The sequence below is a fragment of the Notolepis coatsorum genome (assembly GCF_963971535.1).
Source record: "Notolepis coatsorum genome assembly, chromosome: 14".
NCBI lineage: Eukaryota > Metazoa > Chordata > Actinopteri > Aulopiformes > Paralepididae > Notolepis > Notolepis coatsorum.
Window position 1 is genome coordinate 70951380 of NC_140178.1, and position 25373 is coordinate 70976752.

Sequence of the window (25373 nt, forward strand, 5' to 3'; positions counted from 1 at the left end):
TTTATATCTATGTCTATGATCTCTATACAAACTGCTATGGGGGAACAAGCCGTCAAACAAATGTCTAGTTTGTTCCTCATCATGTCATTGTTTGCTCCAGCGCCACCAATTAGGGAGACAAATGGATCATATTTATAAATGCACTACCACTTAACTCCATCATTCACATCCAGCCCCCTCTTCTGTACAGTAGCCTATAAATATACAGAATTAAAGATATGGATGACACGTTTTAATAAAATGAAATAACTTTTGACAACTTTATTCTCAGTTATTATTCTTAATAGTATTTCACAAAGTAGATAAGGAATAATTTCTGAACTAAAGGTTTGATATAATGTTTTACTTTAAGGTAAAGGGTCTGTAAGCAGAAGATGCTCTGACTCCAGCTCTGGTGCTGATGATGAGGCGCGCATCACGGCGCGAGCTGAACCAACGGCATTCAAGCTTTCGCCGCTGACCTCTAAAACGTCACGCCATGGTGAAAAGGGTTAATATAACGTTTGGGTTATTTGTTAGCTATGCTATGTAATACAACGGTTAGACCATTTGGGATTTTACAACAATCTTGTGCCGGTTCTTTCCGAAATTTTCAAATTCAAAGAGACGTTTTTTTTGCCGTTCCGGAAGCAGTGGAATTTTGGGGGTTGGGTTTTAGAAAGAAGCAGCCGTCAGACGTGTGGCGCCGCGTCACTGTTGGACCACACGGATACACTTGTACACACAAGGCTACTCCGTCCTCATAACATTATAACATTACCGGAGAAAGGGCCACAAACGACGGCGGTGCATGTTGCGTTGACACCGGTTCATTTGTTCCAAGATGAACGAGCGGCGCGGGCTGTAGACTCTTCTCTGGCGGGACTGAAGGTGAGGCTTCGGGTTCTGCCCTCATCTTGACGCGCAGTAGCTACTGAGCGGCTACTCATTCATTTCCCCCGCACGCACAGATATATGCCGAATAGTCCAGTGACATTCACATTAAAGTATCTATGAATAGAAATGGTTTAGTGTTTTATTGTGTGTGCTGCGCGAACAAACTTAAAGTTGCTCGGAATGTGAATAGAGTGGGACTGGGAGGGAGCGAGTGAATTTGCGGCCATATAGACGCAACGTTAACCAGCTGAACTAAAATATTTATACAAGATGTTAAGAGATACAATCCTTGCTCGGGCCAAAAAAAAACGATAGTAAATGTCAGGAGCAGGGGCCTGCGCGAGAAGATTGTGCTGAGATGGCAAGAGCCCTGTCCCATCCTCTCCTCTCCTGTCAAGCGGACGTTGCCTATCAAATACAATATATTGATGATAGCTGATGAAGCCCCGTCATCGTAGCACGCCTCTTCGGCTACATTCTCACTAGCAGACTTCTGGATCGATATATAGGCTACAGGCTACATTCTCACTATCAGCCTCTTCTGGATAGCCTACATTCTCACTATCAGACTTTTTTGGGTCAGTATTGTAGCATTGATTGCTCTTTATAAGTGTCCAAGACTGAGCCCCCTGCATATACAGTAGGCTCCCATTGAGTCATCCTCAGAGTTTCCTCATAGCAGCCTTTGGATTGCAGATCCACACACATGGGGAGCTCATTTTTCAAGGTTCTTTTGTAGCTAGGCTCCTTTCAGCTGCCCTAGGCACTATAAAGTCTCCAGTCCAGATGAACAGGGACATTCATTATAGGCGCCTCTATTCAAACGTCAGGAGTGACAACTTCTTTAAGGCGCAAAGGTGAACCCGGCTCCTCCCCAGGAACCTGAGACTCTGGAATCTTCTAACCAGAGTGGAATTCTTACAGTTTGGGTTGAGGTTCTCATGAAAAGACTAGTCTCCTGGGCATTTCCTCTTCTGTCCAATGCAAATTGTAATAATGTTCTGTAAGCTAGCCTCAAGCCCACAGTTGGGACTAGCTTGACTTTAGGAAGGCATTTCAGGGCAGTGTCCAAGTCATTTGGGACAACAGCACTAGGTCAGAGAGAAGACTTGATGTGCGAAGACACACACACATTCAGCTGTTGTCGACAGCATACAATATAGAATGTGAGAACATTGGGCTATATCGGTTAGGGCCTTGGCTTAGTCCTATCATGCTGACCTGCCTGGCCCTGTAATTACACACACACACACCAAAATAACCACAGGCTAGGAACATATATTATTGCTGGTATCAGGTGGTTGAACCAGCTGTGTGCCATGTTTTGAGACTCAACATATTATGTACATTATGGTCCAGTAGATAGTGCCTAAGTGTGTGTACGCATGTAATCTGAGTGTCAAGTATAGAGGGTCTGAGAATAGGCTAGAAGTTTGACCCTGGATATCCAGCATGGGAAGTCCAACCTGGTTAGCCACACAAGAGGGGTTGACTAGTGCTGTGAGTAGCAGTTGGCATGCAAACAGCTTGGTGGCTGCTACTGAGTGCTGAGTAGTCATACTGTAGAATGGCTTGACAGGTGGGACCTAACCAAGCTAGCTAGCTGTACTGTATGAACAGCGATTCAAAGCTATGAAAAAGTTGTGCTGTTATATTGTTTTGTCTGTATGACAACCTCACTTTTCTTCATAAATCAAATTATGCACATTGCCAATCATGAACAATGGAAACACTGAGCAATTTGACAGAATTGGAAAATTGTGTACACAGAAAGGGACACTCCCCTTTGTCCTATATAGACCAAGATGATGATAGCTGAACTCTCAACTGACTGTACTCTCTCCTCCCCGGGTCACGCCTGGAGTCCATGGCATGGAGACTTCCTGTTGGGGGGGGGGGGGGGGGGGGGGGCCTGGCATCAGGAAGTGGGCTGTCGGCTTAATCAGGGAGAGGTAAACATGTCTGTGCGAGGAGTGGAGGAAGAGGAAAAAGGAGTTGGAGCGTTCTTGTCGATGGAGGACGTGTCTGAAGGAGCGTATTGCCAGAGTGTAGACACTGGGTCACAAGCCACAGTAGTGGGTGTTAAGGCTGGGCGATTAATCCAGTTTCAATTTCAATTATGATTTTGTCTTCCCACGATCATGAAAACAATGTTGTGCAACATGCCCTGTTATTCTCATTTTGTCTTGTGTTGTAAATGCAGCGCACCCTTCCTTCACAACGGTGTGCCCCCCCCCCCAAAGCCTAACCAGTAGTTTCAGCTTGTGCAGGAGGAGGGACAGAAAGGCAGCCTTTGGTTGAAAATTCAGTCATCGTCATATGATGTTCTCAAATCAATTAGTAATCATGTTTAATAATGGTGATTGAAATGGTGATTGAAATATCAATCAATCAAGATCGTGATTATGATTTTAGTCATAATCGAGCAGCCCCAGTGGCTGTGCAGCTCAAGTCAGTCAGTAATGCCTTGTCTCCATTAGCTATGTTCAGCCTGGCTGGGTCTAGCATGGTCTAGCATGTTATGGTATCGTTTGGGTTTGTGTCTCCATGTTCAGCCTGGCTGGGTCTAGCCATGGTCTAGCATGTTATGGTATCGTTTGGGTTTGTGTCTCCATTAGCTATGTTCAGCCTGGCTGGGTCTAGCCATGGTCTAGCATGTTATGGTATCGTTTGGGTTTGTGTCTCCATTGTGTTTCTTGTAAACCACAGTTGCTAGCCAACCAAATTCACACCACCAACTGTGGTACACAAGCTAAACCACATGATACATCAGTCCCAGCCGGCTTTAGCCAGGTCTGGCCAGGTTGTGAAAGGTGTCTGTTTCAGCCGGGGTCCAGCCAGGTTTGGCCAGGTTCTAAAGACAATGGAGACGCTCACTGTGTGTGCCAGACAGGCTACAACACGGCTAAACCCTGGCTAGTGGAGACGAGGCCACAACACGGCTAAACCCTGGCTAGTGGAGACGAGGCCACAGCACGGCTAAACCCTGGCTAGTGGAGACAAGGCCACAGCACTGTGTAGGCCAGTGCTTTTCAACCTCGTTGGTTTTGCGACCCCTAAAGACAGAGGGATGCCCGTTTGTGACCCCCCCCCCCACACACACACATAATCAAGCATAGTATACAGAATGGTGAACTTTGACTTGATTTTTATTTCCACTTTTCAGGCTATTTTCATTATATTAATTATTTCATGAGACAAATCCATTTATACCAAAGATTATAAACATGATGATGTATTTGTATATGTTTCCGAACTTTCCGTGACCCCCAGGTTTAGAACCAGTGCTGCAGGCTGTGTCGCCTGTCTCAGTTTATTAACCACAAATAACGTGGGAAGCTTTGGGAAACACTTGACTACAGAACTTGAGTCCATGAAGCACTACATGTCGATGAGCAGAACTGGGAGGAAGAGCTACTGAATCACTGTAACCCCTGAAACGGATGGCAAACATTTCTATATCCTCCTGATTGCACAGCTGGCAAGTGGAAACAGCTGTGAGTGAACTGTTCTCTTCTGGTCACTTCCACTTGGGAAACAACTTAAACAAGCAGGTCCTCCAACTATGTTGTATGTAGTATGTCACACATACGGCACTCCCATGTACTAAACAGTAAGCTCCAACAGTATGTAGTGTGATGTACATACTTTATGTATATGTAGTACACACAAATTCCGAAGCGGATTATGTGTTTGGGGACAGCATTGTTTACAACTCATAGTGACTTACAAATTAATATTTGCTTTGAAGGGAATTACTTTTGATGTCCTCTGAGTAGGGCTCGGTTAAAAATCGATTTCCCGATTCTGAATCGATCTTCATTTGAATGAGTGATTATCGATTCATAAAATCCCAAGATCGATATTTTTTTTTAAATTATAATATATTTATTATTCTTTTTCATCCCCCAATTTACTTGTTATGCCAATTCCCTTCCTGGTCGTTGCACACATTGCCCCACTGTCGGTCTGGGGAGGGTGTAGACCAGTGGTCGGCAATTAAGTTTGGCCTCGGGACGGGCATTTTCCATTGGTTCTCCCAGCCGATGTGACCATTTCTAGCATATCCATTGGCTAATGGCTATAGTAGAAGAAAGCAGGAAGCCGGACCAGCACTCTCAGATTCAAAAAGTTTTAATAGCAGCTGTGAACAAACATGTTTCGGAACCAAAGTTCCTTCTTCAGTGTTAGTGGCTGGCTGGCTAGCCACTAACACTGAAGAAGGAACTTTGGTTCCGAAACATGTTTGTTCACGGCTGCTATTAAAACGTTTTGAATCTGAGAGTGCTAGCCAGCCACTAACACTGAAGAAGGAACTTTGGTTCCGAAACATGTTTGTTCACGGCTGCTATTAAAACTTTTTGAATCTGAGAGTACTGGTCCGGCTTCCTGCTTTCTTCTACTTTATCCTCAGGATTTCAGCACCCAGTGTCAGATATTGAGAGCGCGGTCTATCTTGACTAATGGCTATTGTGACATAGATAGATAATGATTGTGGAAAATGGAAATACAACAAATCTACGAAACCACTTATTGAGACATCACCCAGATGTGACATATGCAAAAACCAATGTTCCAATAAAGGGTACATTCATGTAACTGCTTGCGAGTAAATTCTTAATGTAAACATTGATATTTTTAACAATGCAACATGTTCCTTGAACCATTAAAATTGTATAGCATTGAATCGAATTTAATCGCAAATCGTTTCCGGACATTGTGAATCGGAATCTAATTTAATCGGAAATTTAATCGATTCGGGACCTTGTGAATCGAATCGATTCGGGAAATCAGTGGCGATACCCAGCTCTACCTCTGAGCCTGGAACGCTACAGAGTCTCCCAGAAGAAAGACATTCATTCATCTTTTTTTACACATTACTGTAGTATATACTGTGTGTCACATTTGAATGTGTCTTTCACCATATCCTGCTGCGTGAGAGGCTGATCTCAGACCTGTACTGATGCTGCGTGAGAGGCTGATCTCAGACCTGTACTGATGCTGTGTGAGAGGCTGATCTCAGACCTGTAATGCTGCGTGAGAGGCTGATCTCAGACCTGTACTGATGCTGCTGTTGACATTGAGTGCTGATAACGGCTTGGGTTTTCACATGGACAAGAGGGACTGTGTTTGCACACCTCCTTGTGCATGTAGGGCCGACTATGTATGCGTGTTTGTGTTGTTTACATAAGGTGGGACACACTTACTTACAGTACACACAGGTACAGGTATTCAGGCCAGGTGTGTGTGTGTATGAAGACGTGGCATACGAAAACGCTGAACAAAGACAGTGAGTTTGACCTCTCTGCTAAGGACACTGCAGTAGCAGCCCATTATGCTAGTGTTGGGTACTAAGGTATATACGTAGTACATGTTAGTGTTGGGTATTAAGGTATATAGTACATGTTAGTGTTGGGTATTAAGGTATATAGTACATGTTAGTGTTGGGTACTACTGTATACGTTAGTGTTGGGTACTAAGGTATATAGGATATAATAGTGTTGGGTATTAAGGTATAGGATATGATAGTGTTGGAAGGTATATAGGATATGATAGTGTTGGGTATTAAGGTATTATAATAATAATAATATCTTAAATGTATATAGCGCCTTTCAGGAGACCCAAGGCACTTAACAGCTAAGGGAGGGGGACAGGGAACAACGTAACAACAAAATAATAATCAAAAGGAAAGAAAGAAAGAAAACGAAAAAAAGGGGGAAATCAGTCGGTCATTTACAAATTGGTCAAGAGGTGGGTTTTGAGTTGGGATTTGAAGGAGTGCAGGGATGTAGCACTACGGTTGTTTGGAGGGAGTGAGTTCCAGAGGGTGGGTGCGGCCACAGAGAAGGCTCTGGGACCAACAGTCCGCATGTTGGTGGTGGGGATGGAGAGGAGACCGGAGTCAGAGGACCGCAGCCTCCTGGGCGGGATGTAGGGATGGAGGAGGTCAGCTAGGTACCGGGGGGCAAGGGAGTGAAGGGCTTTGTAGGTGATGAGGAGGATCTTGAAATTGATGCAGGACTTGACTGGAAGCCAGTGGAGGTGGATGAGGGTGGGGGTGATGTGGTGCCAGGACTTGGTGCGGGTGAGAACCCTGGCAGCAGAATTTTGCACATATTGTAACCGGTTCAGGGCATTGCTGGTTAGCCCTATGAGGACAGAATTTGCATAGTCAAGACGGGAGGTGACGAAAGCGTGAATGGCCGGCCGGAGTCTGGAAATGTTCCTGAGATGGAAAAAAGCTGATTTGGTTATTGTTTTTATGTGGGAATGAAAGGAGAGGGTGGAGTCCAGTATGACGCCCAGGTTGCAAACTTCTGGGGAAGGGTGGATATAGGATATGATAGTGTTGGGTATTAATGTATATAGGATATGATAGTGTTGGGTATTAATGTATATAGGATATGATAGTGTTGGGTAGTAAGTTGCATCCTAGTCATTCATTTACATGGTAAAGTAACGTTAGCCGCTAGCTAGCTAAATAGCCATGCTCATTGCAGAGAGAGACAGAAAAAGAACACTGAGCTGGCCTTTATTTATACAGGTAGGTTATTGCTAACAAATTCTCTTTTGCAATAACAACCTGTTGAATGCCACTACAGTTCAATAGATTAAATTAGTTCTGAAATACATTATTTTATTTAAGTGTATAGTTAATTTATTTTTTACAGTTTTTGTATTTTTCTGACATGGGGGCTCAACAATAAATGATAAATGACAATCAGAAATGTCAAGTTGCATGTTGTTATTCTAACCAGCTTAGTTCTGTTGCATTTCCTATTTATTTAAAGGGGAACTATCTTATAAATGGCCTTTTTGAGTGTTTAGCATTGTTTCCTAGCTATGTGAACTTATATTAATATGATCTATGTCTCTAATTCTCATATTGGCGCATTCTTCCAATTCTCCTCTCACAATATTCACCCTCACTGAACTGAGTCATCTGAAAATGTGCTGATTTGTGATGTCAGAGAGACACAGCTGCATGATAATGTTGCTGTGTGGCATCAGGCTCATGATGAGCTGCACACAGTGGTTGGAGCCCAGGCTCAAAACGGCTCGAGATCTTGAGGTAGACAAATGCTGTTTTTGAGGACTTGATTAGAAATACAAAACAATGAATAAAAAAAATAAAAAATTACAGAGGTGTTCCATAGACTCACAGGAATTGTGTAAAAGTGCCCAAATAGTGAAAGAAATAGTAAAATAGTTCCCCTTTAAATTATAAATGTAACAGGAATCGATAAGGGAATCGAAGCGATACGCAGCATCGATAATGGAATCATATCGATAAAATCTTATCAATTCCCATCCCTAGTACTAAGGTATATAGGATATGATAGTGTTGGGTATTAAGTAGGGGTGGGACGATACATCGATCCAGATCGATACATCGATGTAATTATCAATGATCGAATCGGATCGATGCGATGTAATAAGATCGATTCATATCGATACTCTTATTTTGAAAATCATGTGGCGAGTCTCATATCCGCCCAAGAACAACAGCAGTAGCTCCGTGTGTGTAGATGTTACAGCATAGCATTCTCCCTTTCTGTGTGTGTGTGCGCGCGTCTTTGGAAAGACCAGATGAGGTCAGAGGAGTTTGATGTTTAAATGTTATTTAAACATAAACAATATAATACATAATAAATGTAGGCCTATACATGATCATGCAACATCAACAAATTGTTGTAGGAACGGTTTGGGAGAGGGAGGTAGGGAGGGGTTTTAGGTTGTGAGTTTTGAGTTCCAAAAAATTTTGCTTAAAGTTTAAAGCTCAATATATCAAAACGTGGCACTTTACAGTGAACGGGAGGTCTATTTGTATTAAAAACAATATTGATTTTCCTTTAAATGTCTGGAAGAGCTCAAAAATACAAATGTCAAATGATATTTTCATTACCTTTTTTTGGTTGATCTAAATGTTACTGATTGTGTTAAATGGGCATATGATATCATCTCATATCGATTGCAGGCACCTGAATCTAATCGTATCGTATTGTATCGTGAGAGACTTTGTGATATCGGCAAATATCGTATCGTTGTCCAAAGAATCGATATCGTATCGTATCATGATGAAACTGGTGATTCCCACCCCTAGTATTAAGGTATATAAGATATGATAGTGTTGGGTATTAAGGTATATAAGATATGATAGTGTTGGGTATTAAGGTATATAAGATATGATAGTGTTGGGTATTAAGGTATATAGGATATGATAGTGTTGGGTATTAAGGTATATAAGATATGATAGTGTTGGGTATTAAGGTATATAAGATATGATAGTGTTGGGTATTAAGGTATATAAGATATGATAGTGTTGGGTATTAAGGTATAATAAGATATGATAGTGTTGGGTATTAACTTAAGGTATATAAGATATGCTAGTGTTGGGTATTAAGGTATATAAGATATGATAGTGTTGGGTATAATTAAGGTATAATAAGATATGATAGTGTTGGGTATTAACTTAAGGTATATAAGATATGCTAGTGTTGGGTATAGCATATGTTAAGATAAGTACAGCTAAGGATGCAGCAATACAAGCAATGGACTTGATTCTTTGCATATTTTTTTCTGGCACATTGTTCCAGTGACTCCAAACTAATGGTTGTCCAAACTAATGTCACACTGTGCTTATACTGACCTAACCTGTCCTCCCTCTTGCCATCTCTCCATCCTTTCTCCTTGTTCCTTTACTGTCCCTGCCACCTCCATCTTTTCTTTCTCTATTCTTTCACATCCCCTCTCTGTCTTGTGACTCTTCCATACACCATTTCTCCTCTGGAGTTCCTCCTCTCTCAACCCCCATCTCCATACCTCCATCTCTCCCTTTCTGTGTCCCTCTCATCCTCCACCTCCTCCTCCTCCTCCCTTCCCTTCCCAGAGGATGGGCCCAGTGTCCCGGTGCCTGAGGCCATGTCTCTGGGACGGCTCCTGCGGCGCGCCTCCTCCAAGGCCTCCGACCTCCTGACCTTTAACCCCGGGGCGGGGGGGCCTTCATCTCGCTCAGGGCTGGACGGGGAGATCATCTTCTCCAAGAACAACGTGTGCGTGCATCCCGCCGAGCCCCTGCCTGGCCTGGCCGAACACCACCCAGGTGAGAAGAAGACTTGTCTTCGTCCTCCACTAATGGAATTCCTAGTTGACTAATGGCCACATAGATAGATTGATTAGTTGATTTGTGGGGCGGCTACGTGGCGTAGTGGGCAAGGCGCTCGCCACGAATGACGGAGACGCTGGGCTTGCCTGTTCGAGCCCAGCGCTCCACATTGCTTTCAGTTTAGCTGGTCGTTCATACTAATACACATTGGCCGTATTAGGGGGTGGGAAACTGATGGGTGGGGATCGGACAGCGACTCCTACAGGTCGGTTGGTGCGCCTGCGCAGTAGAATCAGGAAGTGTCGGGGGCAGCGTGAGCCTCCCACGCGTTACTCCTCGCCACTGAGAGATCGAGCTGCGCAGGTGAAAAGATGCGACTGCTGTTACCTCAAGTACCGGAGGGGACTTGTGCTATGTATGACTTAGTCCACATTGCAGCCGGCTTGTGGGAGGCAAGAAACAGCGTTCGTGACAGGGGAGGGTTGAATTGGATGATACGAATTGGGATGGGAGAAAATATAAAAAAATGGGAGAAAAAGTGGATAAAAAAAAATATTGATTAGTTGATTTCACGACAAATCTGTCAAAATTGCATCTTCATCACGCAGAATGTATACTTCATCAGATCATATATTTAGCATTTTTAGATTATATATTAGATTATTAGATTATATATTGCATATATTTAGCATTTTGTTTTTTCAGACTATATATTAGATTAGATTTAGATTATTGGATTAGATTATATATTGTAACCACTTATTGTAGGGCAAATATAACAGAGGGCATACATACCCTCATCTTGCACCTTGTTGACCATTATGCACATGTCCAGAGTTAATTATGTTAATTTATATTGATTTGTTATATTGTTTACACTGCTTTTTACTACCTGTACCCTCCCCCCTCCCCCATGCTGCTATGATGCCTGAATTTCCCCAAGGGGATCAATAAAGCCATATCTTATCTATCTTATAATGACCTCTCTAGTGCTTACCAGAGATGTGCTGAGCATAACAGGAAACAATCCATTCAGCACAGGAAAAAAAGCATGAAAGAGGAATAATTGACTAACAAAGTCTTCTTGGTGGACTGAAACCAATCTGACTGATTGAATGGACTATTCCACTAAGAGGGAGGGGGGGGAGGGGCACATAGTCTGTCCAAAATAGTCTGTCCAAACATAGTCTGTCCAAACAGCTTTCTTCATTAATGGCAGAGTAGTGTTTAATCACTGAGCTAATTGTGTGAACAGCGTGGAAAGGAACCCAACCTGGGCAATGCATGACGTAAGAGCAAAATGGCCTCCGTGTGAATATGGTCAACGAATTCCTATGTGTGATATTATCATAATCATAATATGTACAGTGCAAGAAGTGTTTATTTCATTTTGGTGGAATATGAATAATTTTAGCTTGCAGTAGTCTACCTCCAACATTAGCCCTGGAGATCCTCGATCAACTCAATCAGTCACGCTGCTTTTTCTAACTCGGTATTGCTATATTAACTCGGTATTGTTATATTAACTCAGTATTGCTATATTAACTTGGTATTGCTATATTAACTCTGTATTGTTATGTTAACTCAGTATTGGTATATTAACTTGGTATTGTTATATTAACTCAGTATTGCTATATTAACTTGGTATTGCTATATTAACTCAGTATTGTTATATTAACTCGGTATTGCTATATTAACTCAGTATTGCTATATTAACTCAGTATTGTTATATTAACTCAGTATTGCTATATTAACTCTTTCAGTGCCACTCACGAGATTTCTCTGGTTTTTTTATAGGTGGTTGCATGCCACTAACGAGATTTCTCGGAATTATTATTATTATTATTTTTTTGCGATCTGAAAAATTATTGCATCACCCGAGCCTACCCGAGTATAGCCGAGCTGCGCCGGTGATCACTGTGGAAAAAAGCGCCCCCTGTCGTCTCCCAGATGACATAAGTGATTTTGGAATGGACTCAATGAAAATGAATGGGGAAAAAAATCCGGTACTCCACATTTTCCAGTTCACTGATCCAGCCGGGGTTACCACAGTTCATTCTGGAGCCTCAGATCCCCGCGGATCATGGAGATCTATTGTGTCGCGTTGGATCCATACACGTATCGATTTTTTCGAATGTCGATCAGGAATTGGAATATACCAGTTGGATACCATCTGATGTCAGGTAAGGACTCTATGTTATCAGTGGTAGGATAATCGGAGTAAGTTTGATGAAGTTATAAGCTGTTTTGTGAAATGTCTTCTTTCGGTTTCACTGTAAAAGTCTGTGAGGAAATCAACGGAGCGATTATCAGTGCGCGGCCGTAATGTGCTTGCGTGCACGTATAATATTGATCATCTAGCGTTTATTTGAAAACGATTCATAAAAAGGCCGACGAATATCAACGTTGTGGAATATTCCACTAAAAGACGATTTTCATAGAATGCTCCAGAATGAGCTGTTTTTTATATCAAAACGGGGGCTTTTCTAACTGCTCTGAAACGGAAACGACGCGATACAAAAACAATCTGTCTTCACAGCACTGACTGGAAAATAGTCTTTGATAATGCGATGGGCAGATTAGACACATAGCCATAATTTAAAACATAGATTAGGCGATATTAACGTTAACATTGGCGCCGATGGTGGCATTCAAGCGGTAAAACGGAAAACCAGGCGTGGCACTGAAAGAGTTAACTTGGTATTGCTATATTAACTCAGTATTGTTATATTAACTCTGTATTGCTATATTAACTCTGTATTGCTATATTAAATCGGTATTGGTATATTAACTCGGTATTGGTATATTAACTTGGTATTGTTATATTAACTCGGTATTGCTATATTAACTCTGTATTGCTATATTAAATCGGTATTGGTATATTAACTTGGTATTGTTATATTAACTCGGTATTGCTATGTTAACTGTATTGCTATATTAAATCGGTATTGGTATATTAACTTGTTATATTAACTCTATTGCTATATTAACTTGGTATTGCTAATTGCATACAAGGACAATGACTTATTGAAAAAGAGAATCCTGGTGGACAAATAATTCAAACATTATTAGCCAACACTAGCATATCATATATACCTTGTTTGTGTCAGAAGAGGGATGGGTGATATGGAAAAAAAGCTTAAGAAAGCTATCCCTCCTATATACTCATAACCCCTGACCCCTACACACATGCATTTCGTATCTCTCCTAGATACACGTGTGTATTTCTTGAGATCGGTCAGAGTGCAGGTTTGGAGGTTCAGACAGAGATGCGAAGGAACTGAGACGTAGAGCTCCCTAGCTACATCCTTCACCAGCTCTGGGAAGATAAGCAGACATGGGACTCTATTAAATTAATTTATTTAGAGTGGGATCTAAAATAGCGTATACCAGTAAAAGTAGAGGAGGCTTATTTGATTGAGCAACATATTTGCTAGGGATGCACGATAATTATCGGGCCGATATCAGCAATTATGACGTCATCCCGATAAACTCGATAACGTTATTGATAGCTCCGATAACATATAATACATTTTTTGGTTAAAAGAAATCCGGTGTGGGTGGATTTGGATGAAGGGCGCTTGTTTTTATTATAGCCTCCTCCCGTTTTGACAGTACTGTGGTAAAACTGATAGCGTGTGGTTTAGGAACAGGGAGTTTTTCACAAATCGAGCGCTCCCTTTCTTGGCTGTGACGTAGTCACGTTACATTCGGAGACAGACAGTCGATCTGCCAATTACGTCCCACGGCTTGCACCCACCTCTTCTTCTTACCACCAATCAGAAGCTCTCGTTCGTTTATTTACCTCCGGATTGTCAGCCATTACTCTACTCGGAGCTAACGTTATCTCCCCGCCAGCCACATTGACAAGTACGAGCGCTTATACATTACTGGCAAATGTCTTGTTGCACTTGTGGCAACGAGTGTTGTCAGCATCGACTTTAGTAAAATAGACTCAGACTTTTGAACATTTCGTTCTCTCCGCCATTATGAGAGCAGAGCTGTCTGTACTGAGTCGGCAGCGCAGCACCCGTGTGAGTGAGTGTGTGTGTGTGTGTGTGTGTGAGTGAGTGTGTGTGTGTGTGGGAGGGAGCCCGCTCGCAGGCAGAGACAGAGGCAGGAGAGATAATAGACAACGGCCAACAAGATTAGTTTGCGACGTTTAAATTCCTAAAAAAAAAACTCCATAATTTCTCGAGTACCGATAGCAGTACCGATGACGTCGGAGCTTATAAATACAAAAAAAAAAAAAAAATATCTGATCAAAAAAAAAAAAAAATATATATATATATATATATATATATATATATATACAGTTAAAAAAAATATTATAATACAATAAATATCGGTTATCGGTATCGGCTTGAGGAGCATAAAGTTATCGGTATCGGTGTCAAAAAATCAATATCGTGCATCCCTAATATTTGCCATGTTTAGGGTCCCATATTGACATTCAGAATTTCATTCAGTGTATCTTTTTAAAAAGGGATTCATGCTTTTGGCCCTCTTATCACACATGTGATCCAGATTTGGCGGGACACCCAGAAAGCGCTATTCAATAACAATTTACTCCTTATTGGACAACAACCAATTAGATACCCTAGATGGGAAGGGAAAGGCATCCATACATTGGGGGATATCTTCGATGACTCTGGTCTCCAATCTTTCCAGGATCTATCCAACGGATATGATCTCCCCAGAAACTCCTTTTTCTTTTATTTACAAATGAGAGCAGCTCTGAAGGCTCATGGCGTTCCATGGGACGTTCCACTAGAGCGACACCGGTTTCACAAATTATTTTATGACAGGGAGACATCGAGAGGCTTCGTCTCTGACTTTTATCTGCACTTACTTATGTCCTCATATAAGGACCTACCCCTAGATACGATTTGGAGAAAGGATATCCCTGAGTTGGATATAGATTTTGATTGGGAATTGATGCAGTCTGGGAAAATATTAGGCTATCATCACGCAACCCAGATCACCAACAGACAGGGGCGGACTGGGACACAAATTCAGCCCGGGACATTCAGACGCACCAGCCCACGCACCGGCCCCGAAACCGGCCCACGCACCGGCCTCGAAACTGGCCCACACAACGGCCGTTATGAAACACTTGTCCAGTATTAAACAACCCAAGGCTGTGGCTAAGGAGTCAACATCAGGGAGACCAATCTACACCCCGCCCCTAGATGTGCACTCGTGCACAGTGCACACACACACTAGTGTTGTCAAAAATATCGATACATATCGATACTGAATATTTAAAACGGTTTCGATACTCATTTCCCGAAATATCGATACTTTCTGCAGTATCGATACCAGCTGGCTTGCTCGCAGTGTTCTACCGGAAGTTGTTGACACGCTGTTCAGAGCACGCTTGCCCCTCCGCCTCCTCCAGCCCTCCCCCTCACAGAGTCACAGACCCGTCTTCAGTTTGTAAACAAACATTTTAGCTGAAGATGGCAAATGCAGAGCCTCCACAACTTGTCCTTAAAGATAAAGAAAACAGCAGAAGTGCTGTTTGGAGGTACTTCGGGTTTGAACTTAAACAACGAAGGACAAGCTAAAGATGCCACAATGCCCATTTGCAAGCGGTGTTACAGAGCAGTGCCAACGCGGATCTCCATAAAGAAATGAAAGAGGTTCGTGACAGCTGCTCTTTCAACGTCACTGTGACTGAAGCATTAAACCATTAACTCTAGTTTAATACATGATACGTTGTCTACTGATGGCGCATAATATCAACAGCTGATTCGTTGTTAGTAACGTCACAGCTATTAGCTAACGTTAGCTACTGCTAGTCGTTCCTCCGTTAGCTTATGCTAGCTGGCCACCTTTATAATTACTGCATGGAAACGGAGTAACGTTATGTCGAGGTCATACAATACTACAGTCGACATAAGGTTAACGTTACCCCGTTTCCATGAAGTGTTTAAATAGCAGCAATCTTGTTGAAAATGTAACGTTAATAAATGCTCCGAGCATAGCTCCGGAGAAATCTCTCTCTCTCTCTCTCTCTCTCTCTCTCTCTCTCTCCTGTTATCTTTAAATAAAAATGGAAACTGTTACTAACTGTAATACAAACAGTTCAGTTTGTCAGGTACATGCAACACAGATTACAGTGTTTACATCTGTCTGCTTGAGAAAATACCATGTTCTGCATCTGCAATAAAAATGATTGAAGTGAGATGGACAGTTATTTTTAAATGTGTGATCTAAAGATAAAGGGTTTTAAAAGTGTTATATTTATCTTCTCTTATAGTACCAGAGAGAAGCTGAGGAGAATCAACCAGCAACAAAAGCAAAATTTGTTTATAAAAAAATATATATATTATTATTATTATTATTTTGGTATCGAAATGGTATCGAAATATCGATACTTTTCAAGGTATCGTATCGAAGTTGAAATTCCAGTATCGTGACAACACTAACACACACACACACACACACACACACACACCCATATACCGTTACTTCCTGTCATTGGCATACGTTTTCTTTTTTTTAGCCTAGGGATTAAGGATACATGAAGTATTAACTACACCATAATAATATTGAGGTTTTGATCCATAGAAAGGTCTGCTACACAATTTCAGTTAGATTCGATTCATTGTCCTTTAATTTTGCACTCATGACATTAGTTGCTTGCCGTTTAACACATCCCACGCCGGAAACGGCTTACGACGTGTTTCAAGTTCATGCGAATTCTGCCAATCCACGGCGTACAACGTTATTGAGATCATATTTAATTTTTTCGCCATGTTATTCATAATTCCCTCACGGAGCCTGGTATGATGCAGTGGGAGCATGCACAACTCTGCAACGCTTCAATACTGCCACCTGGTGGATGATCGGCAAGTTGCCAAACCGGAAGTGGATCTCTTGTGATCCCGGTGCATCTGACAAATGAGTCCGGCACTCGCATATTGTTGCGGGACTGTATACACACGTTCGTGTGTAGCGATCGCTGCCATAACGCAATAATCGATACCCCCCCCCCCCGTTCACCCGCGCATGATCAGTCATAACGTTTAGGATCATGTACAGTTGACATTTTTTATATAGCGTGTCGCCAACAAACAGCATTTGATAATCTATATATGCGTTTATGCCTATATCTCACGTTCTAGGAATTACTGCAGAAAACGATAAAAACATTTATATTCTAGACGGTATTTTCGTATATGTATATATGAATGAAAAAGTAAAACGTTCCTACATCCTGAACGATAGATAATCGATGTTGAATGGGCCATAGTAATGTCAATTTAGCAATACAATTTAAAAAGCTATAGCCCTGCAAAGAAGGTGAACATCTCCATAGGCTTACAGTGCTGGCAGAGAGTGGTATAAGATGCTCAAATTGCGTGGCAGGGAATATGTTAATCAACATCGAAAGACCCCCCACTTCCTCCCAGACACTCATTCCAAGAGCATGTTCGCTGTGTCTCTCTCTCTCTGTGTGTGTCTCTCTCTCTGTCTCTCTCTCTGTGTCTTTCTGTCTCTGTCTCTGTGTGTGTGTCTGTCTGTTTGTCTCACTCTCTCTGTCTCTCCCCCAATTAAACTGTCCTACTTTACATCACCAGCATGTTTCACAGCAAGTCACTTGTTGTTTTTGTTTTTTAATTCTAGCTTTTTCAGCTCCACCATTTCTTTTTTTTACAGGGGCCAATTTCGAATTGCATATCATTCTTGGTTGACACTGAAGTTAGTAAAATGCCATCCAAATTATGAAAAAGCTTTCTTGATGGAGAAACAGTGTATAAAAAATCTGAAAGAAGGAAAGATAGCCTACTGTTTGAAATTCTCAGTTGTTAGATTACTGCTTCCCTCTGCTGATCAGCTCTTCCACCTTAGAGCTATATCTCCAGGCAGCCTCACGTTGTTCACTAAGCACAACATTTGACGACAAGGGCTGTCCCCGACTAAGAATTTGGATAGTCGACTTTGATTGGCCGAAATTAGCTGATAGTCTACTATGAATTTATTTTTTGAAAAGAAAAGTATAATACATATATATTTTTTTCATTCCATTTGGGCTGTGGGGGTGCTTAACACTTTAAGTGCCGAAAACGTGTTTAGGCGTCCTTCCCCGCCATGCTCAAGTTGCCGAGGACGCCGTAACTCGTCTTTAATATCAATATTTCAAAAATCTGTGATCGAAATCATATTTTTCCTCCGCAGCCCTGAGACACAGTGCTGGCCTCCTCTCAACCCTCTAGCGGTTCAAGAGCGCCATCTGGTGGCCGATCGGCAGAAGCGCCAAACAGGAAGTCATGTGGATGAAGTGCTGATCGTCCATATTACTTCCGGGCACTCTCTATAGGTCCCGGGACTCGATCTCGACACAATACATAGCGATCCGTTGCCAATAACTCGATAAACAACATGATTTGGACGTATATACTATTATACAACCTGGAAATAGATCGCGTATTTCTACATCCCATAATAGGAATATTTCAGTTCCACGCTCATCGTCCAACGGCGCGAGGAAGATACGGTAAGATTCAGCGTTATTTTTTAACGTGTTCGATATAAACTGCTCTGATGATCATATCACCCACACTAGATGAATGATATAACGCTGCCCACGGAATTATAAACGATCCCCCGCCCATCCGGTCATCATCAGATGATACGTAGAAACTTCTAGAAGTACGTCCAATTGAAATTTTTTTATCTCGCACAGATTCCTACCAAACTGTATTTCATCATCAATATAATGCATTTGGGGCTATAAATCACGTTCTGGAGAAAGCTGCAGAAAGAGATGAAAACATACTTATACTTTAGACCATATTTTACTATGAATATGTGAATGAAAAAGTTTAACGTTGCTACACAATGAACAATACATATAGGACCTTGAATGGGCCCTAATAATGGCAATCTAGCAATAGAATTTAAAAAGTTATAGCCCTGCAAAGAAGGGGAACTTCTCCATAGACAAATAGAGCTGGCAAGGGATGGTATATCATGAATTTAGCCTTAGGCAATCAAAGTGTTAATGTCTGAAGGAGTCGACGAAAGGCTTCTTGTCCTCTGCAAAAGCATGCAATTGGTCCACTGATGGATACATCTTGATATTTGTCTAGTCTAGTGTGTTCATTAGATGGGTGAAATCCTCTTTCAGTGCCTCTGTGCTTGTTTTCTTAGGCAGTTAGCCTCTGGTATGTGTGCCATTAGTGTTAGCCATGCTTCTAGGGCTCTTTTCTTTTGGAAAGAATGATAAATATTTTTTTAATAAATAAAATAAAAAAATCTAATTTTTTATATATTTTTTGCATTCAACTAAGAGGTTGGCAGTCGACTACAGCTCCTTTCGATCGATTAGTCGACTATTCGACTAATAGGGGTCAGCCTTAGACGACACAGAAGCAAATCTTCATTCAAACAGCAATGGCAGGCAGCTCGCACAGTAGAAGCAATCGTCCGTGTTATCTGATTTGGAGAGTATTCCTTCATTAAAAGGACAACAAAAAACGTTTCTGAAGGCTTATATTGTCAGAATAGGCTACGGTGTCCGAGAATTAGGAGAATTAGGCTACGCTACGGTATGCTCCAAATGGCATTGAGTTTCTCTCGTTCGATGTCACGGATAGGCTAGGGGACACAAATTCAGTCTGAGACGTTCAGAGTCACTCCGGCCCGCGCGCACACACACACACACACACTATTGTCACCTATGTGTGTCGTTGCGCTCTGGGTAGTGTAGTAGACTGTAGTAGAGCGCTGTGTAGGCTACATCATCTGGCGGACTGTTTCTGTGCGAGCAAGCATGCATACTATGGAATTTAATCTTGCCAGCGCCACTGCCGGCCCACACACCGGCCCACACACCGGCCCACACACCGGCCCACATACTGGCCCACACACTGGCCCACACACCGGCCCTCACACTGGCCCACACTCCGGCCCACACACTGGCCCACACACTGGCCCACACACTGGCCCACACACCGGCCCACATACCGGCCCACATTAGTGGCCCACACACCGAGTCACACACTGGCCCACACACCGGCCCACATACCGGCCCACATACCGGCCCACATTAGTGGCCCACACACCGACTCACACACTGGCCCACACACCAGCCCACACACCAGCCCACACACCGGCCCACACACCGGCCCACATTAGTGGCCCACACACTGACTCACACACTGGCCCACACACCGACCCACATACCGGCCCACATTAGTGGCCCACACACCGACTCACACTGGCCCACACCGGCCCGCCGTACAGACCATGTAGCCTGGGAGATGACTGAAATCACTGCAAGAGCTAGTAGGCTATTTTTAAGCATCTTTCTGTGTCAATTTTCATTTTTACATCTAACTTTTTCAGCCCTAACCTACCAAAGTGGGCCGATTGAAGTGGACTAAATGGGCCAGTCGAACCCCGCCATCAAAAAAAATAATTACAAAAGAAAAAATATAATTTTTTTTTTTTGGACCAGCCCACTTCACTTCCGGCCCATCGGGATTCGTCCCGAACGTCCCGATGGCCAGTCTGGGCCTGCCAACAAATTCCATCTAAATTTTGTTCATAGGACTTATTTGACCCCCAGGCGATTGAACCTAATGGGTCTCAGACCTGACTCTCGATGTACCTTATGTCCAAACGGTGCCATTGGAACATATATGCATATGTACTGGGAGTGCCCTCCTGTTGAGATCTTCTGGGAAAATGTTACCTCTCAGCTATCAGAGATTTTCTCTTTGACCATACCGACCTTGCCTTCTGTATTATTGTTAAATGATGTTTCTCAATTGCAGACCTCTGTACATGTAAAGAGACTCATTTTGGCCAGCCTTACGGGGTGGGTCGGTGGGGGACACTGTACAACTGTACAAGCAAAACTGTACATTGGAATATTGACAACCATACTTGGTCATTTACTGTACATTGGATGGGGGTTGTGTTAGGACATTTACAGGGGCCAGTTTCGAATTGCAGTCTCCCGTAGGTGTTCTTTGAGAGTGTTTTTGAAAGTGGGTAGTGATTCACATTCCTTTACAGCTTTGGGTAGGGCATTCCACATTGATGTGACATAATTGCGAAACGTGTTTAGTCCCTTGTTTGAGCCGAATCTGGGTTTAACATGATTTGTGGAGCTCCCTCTGGTGTTGTGATTGTGGTATTCACTGACCTTTGGGAAGTATTTTGACATGTACATGGGTACCTTGGTCGTGTAGTGTATCTTGTAGACCAGGCCCATTGCAAGTTGCTGTACTCTGTCGTCTACTCTAAGCCATCCTAGGTTGTCAAAGTGGGCAGGGGTGAGGTGGGTTCTAGGAGTAAGGTCAAGCAGTAGTCTGACCAGTTTGTTTTGAGATGTTTGTAATTTAGTTTTTAGCGCCTTTGAGGTGCTTTGGTACCATGAGGTGCAAGCATAGTCGTAGTACCCTTGAATGAGTGCTCCTGCCAGAGTCTTCAGGGTATTCTTGTTTACCAGTGAGGAGATCCGGTACAAGAATCGAGTTCGTTGGTTGACTTTTTTTATTACATTGGATGCCATTTTGTCACAGGAAATATTTGCCTCTAGGATGGAACCCAGGTAGGTAATTCCTTCTTTCCTTGTGACAATATTGTCACCCACTGTAACTGAGAAGCCGTCGGTCTTGCTGAGTTTGTTATTTGAACCGAAGAGAATGGACTCTGTTTTGCCCATGTGTAATGATAGTTTGTTATATGCAGATTTTGCCTAGTTCTGAGCTGAGGGTTTTTTCAACCTGTAACTTGTTCTTGTCAGAGACCAGCAGGGCTGAGTCGTCCGCAAAACAGGAACAAGTTGCAGTCACAAGCTGACGACATGTCATTTGCATAAGTTAGGAACAGTAGCGGTCCTAGTATGCTTCCTTGTGGAACACCACAGCTCACTGTGAGGGGGGGGGGGGTAGGGTACCGTTTACCTCCACCATCTGTTCTCTCCCCTCCAGGTAGGATTGCATCCAGCTCACTGATTGACAAGCTAAAAGCAATTGGTTTTGATAAGTCTATCAGAATGGTGTGATTGACTGTGTCGAAGGCCTTTTTGTAGGTCCAGCATGACCATGCCGCAGTATTTGCCCGCGTCTACCTCTTGTTTGATGTGGTCGTTTAAAGAGACTCGCTGGGGTGCCGGACTCGGGGCTCTCGAGGGTTGGGGATCGTGGCTGCGATGGTTGGTGAGGGAGGGGGCTTGGGATGTTAAATGTATAATCTGTCAAATCTATTGTCTAATCATTGTTGTGTTAGTTTATGTTTTTGGATGTCTTTTATGTATTTTTGTATATTATTGTGTTGTGAGTTGTGTTGTTTCATGTTTGAAAGAAAGATTTGATCACAAAAAAAAGGGATTCATGCTATATTTTGGGTGCATACTGAGGACTTGTTTTCACCTTTTTTTAAACACAAACTTTAACCTTTAAAGCAAACTACGAGTCACCAGGCGGGCTGCTCAACCACAGACACAGAAATAGCAAACTATCATAAAAACACTGACACAATGGCTCTATCACCCTTGAGCTAGTGTTTTTGCACCATCGCCTTGTTCTGCTTTCCCTCACATGTCTGCAGTGAACACTTGACACACAGTTGATTTTGTTAGGAGAAGTATTTACACTCATAACTCTTTGACTTTGATGAACATTGTTACTCAGCTGATATATTTGTGCCCTTCCTGATGACTTGTCGTACAGAACTTATAAGTCGCTTTGGATAAAAGCGTCAGCTAAATGTAAATGTATTCTTGATCAAATATCAGTTATTCAGTTATCTTGATAAATATCAAAATTATTAACAGTACATTGGTTGTAACATCTTATTATACACTTGTGGTCTACTCAGTCATATCCTATTCAACCCACCGTCTCTGCTGCTCACGTTTCCTTCACTGTGTTTGTTCTTGAGTCACTTATCAGATCTAGCCTCAATCTCTCTCTAGCATTCATTTGTCTTGCTCCATACATTTTACTGTATATTTCTGTATATTTTTGGCTGGATAGTTGTATATTTAAGATTTTAGAATACATACCAGAATGTATATCCCGGACCGTATTTTATTCTTTATTTTATTCTTATTTTTTTATATTATTATATTCTTATTCCTATTTTAGTCCTATTGACTACCTAAATGTTTGTTGTTGTTCAATGTGTGCGATCTGTAGTGCCGAATTTCCCTCGGGATTATTAAAGGATTTCTATTCTATTCTATTCTCTCTGTCTCTCTCTCTGTCTCTCTGTCTCTGTCTCTCTCTCTGTCTGTCTCTGTCTCTCTCTCTGTCTGTCTCTGTGTCTCTGTCTGTCTCTGTCTCTCTGTCTCTCTCTCTGTCTGTCTCTGTCTCTCTGTCTGTCTCTCTGTCTCTTTGTCTCTGTTTCTCTCTCTGTCTCTGTCTCTCTCTCTGTCTGTCTGTCTCTCTGTCTGTCTCTCTCTGTCTCTGTCTCTCTCTCTGTCTCTGTCTCTGTGTGCGTGGCCACATGGACAACTTTGCATGCCATTCCCCTCCCTCTCTGGTTTCCTATCTCTGTCTAACATAAGCTCGTATTTTGTGACATCCCCTCAAGTTATGTTTTGTGTGTGACGTCTTACCTACTCAGGTTACGTCCCCAGGTTACGTTTATCACCCCTGTGATAGACTGCAGTATTGGGCTTGTGTTTCTATGAAAGACAAACGAAATGTTTTATTATTTATAAACTGTATAATACAGTAAAGAAAAACACATACAGTAATGATCTGTATTGTACAGTAAACAAACTATTGTAAAAATAACAAAAGCTTTTTTTTTTTAATCTACTTTTTCTCCCATTTTCTATATTTTCTCCCATCCCACAAGCGGGCTGCAATGTGGACTAAGTCATACATAGCACAAGTCCCCTCCGGTACTCATACGATGAATTGAAAATGGGGGACCCTGATGTAAACAAGACGAAAGTCTTTCTCTGGTCTGCATCCCCTTAACAATTGTATGTATTGAGCTGTACTGTACTGTACCCATTCTGCAATCTGTTAATAAAGTTTTCAATCAATCAATCAATCAACTTGAGGTAACAGCAGTCGCATCTTTTCACCTGCGCAGCTCGATCTCTCAGTGGCGAGGAGTAACGCGTGGGAGGCTCACACTGCCCCCGACACTTCCTGAGTCTACTGCGCAGGCGCACCAACCGACCTGTAGGAGTCGCTGTCCACAACGCCCGATCCCCACCCATCAGTTTCCCACCCCCTAATACGGCCAATGTGTATTAGTACGGACGACCAGCTAAACTGAAAGCAAATGTGGAGCGCTGGGCTCGAACTGACGAGCCCAGCGTCTCCAGCATTTCGTGGCGAGCGCCTTGCCCACTACGCCACGTAGCCGCCGAAATAACAAAAGCTTTTATGCATCTTGCCTCTTCGTGGCATTTGGCCAAAGAATCTTGTTTGGAGTGCCTCATCCACCCTGACACTGCTGGGCTGTGATGTCTTCACACGCCTCGTCCATGGCCTGGAGGAGTGTTGCCTGCTCATTTGGACGGCAATCATACACCTTCAGTTCTAAAGTACAGTAAAGATGACAATTACAAAAATAATTCACACTCACACTTTAGTATTCATGAAATATACTGTAACAGACGGCAATATACATTTTACAATTACTGTAATTTCAATATACAATTACTGTACAGTAAATTACATATATTGACTTACCGATTATAACATTCTTATAATGAATGCCGCCAGCTTCAGCCATTGTTAGACCTCGGTCGGTGGTCAACAATGTTGTGGAAAAGATGTTCTTCTGCCTCCATGACCACGACCTCGTCCACGACCCTGACCACGACCCTGACCTTCTGCCTCCACGACCACGACCTTCTGCCTCCACGACCCTGACCTTCTGCCTCCACGACCCTGACCTTCTGCCTCCACGACCACGACCCTGACCTTCTGCCTCCATGACCACGACCCTGACCTTCTGCCTCCACGACCACGACCCTGACGTTCTGCCTCCGTGACCACGACCCTGACCTTCTGCCTCCATGACCACGACCCTGACCTTCTGCCTCCACGACCCTGACCTTCTGCCTCCACGACCCTGACCTTCTGCCTCCGTGACCACGACCCTGACCTTCTGCCTCCGTGACCACGACCCTGACCTTCTGCCTCCATGACCACGACCCTGACCTTCTGCCTCCGTGACCACGACCCTGACCTTCTGCCTCCACGACCCTGACCTTCTGCCTCCACGACCCTGACCTTCTGCCTCCACGACCCTGACCTTCTGCCTCCACGACCCCGTCCACGACCCTGACCTTCTGCCTCCACGACCCTGACCTTCTGCCTCCACGACCCCGTCCACGACCCTGACCTTCTGCCTCCACGATCCCGTCCACGACCCTGACCTTCTGCCTCCACGACCC

At 43.0% G+C, this 25373-nt stretch overlaps 1 protein-coding gene across 1 annotated transcript in view; it reads left to right on the forward strand.

The window, feature by feature from the left end:
• The first annotated feature begins 721 nt into the window (after positions 1 to 721).
• The window catches only part of tbc1d16 (TBC1 domain family, member 16), an 81328-nt gene continuing 56676 nt past the window's right edge, over positions 722 to 25373 (forward strand). Inside the window, exons 1-2 of the mRNA XM_084328962.1 lie at positions 722 to 870; positions 9767 to 9979. Coding sequence (XP_084185088.1) covers positions 9799 to 9979 — 181 coding nt within the window. The 5' untranslated portion in view covers positions 722 to 870; positions 9767 to 9798. The remainder of the gene's footprint in view (positions 871 to 9766; positions 9980 to 25373) is intronic.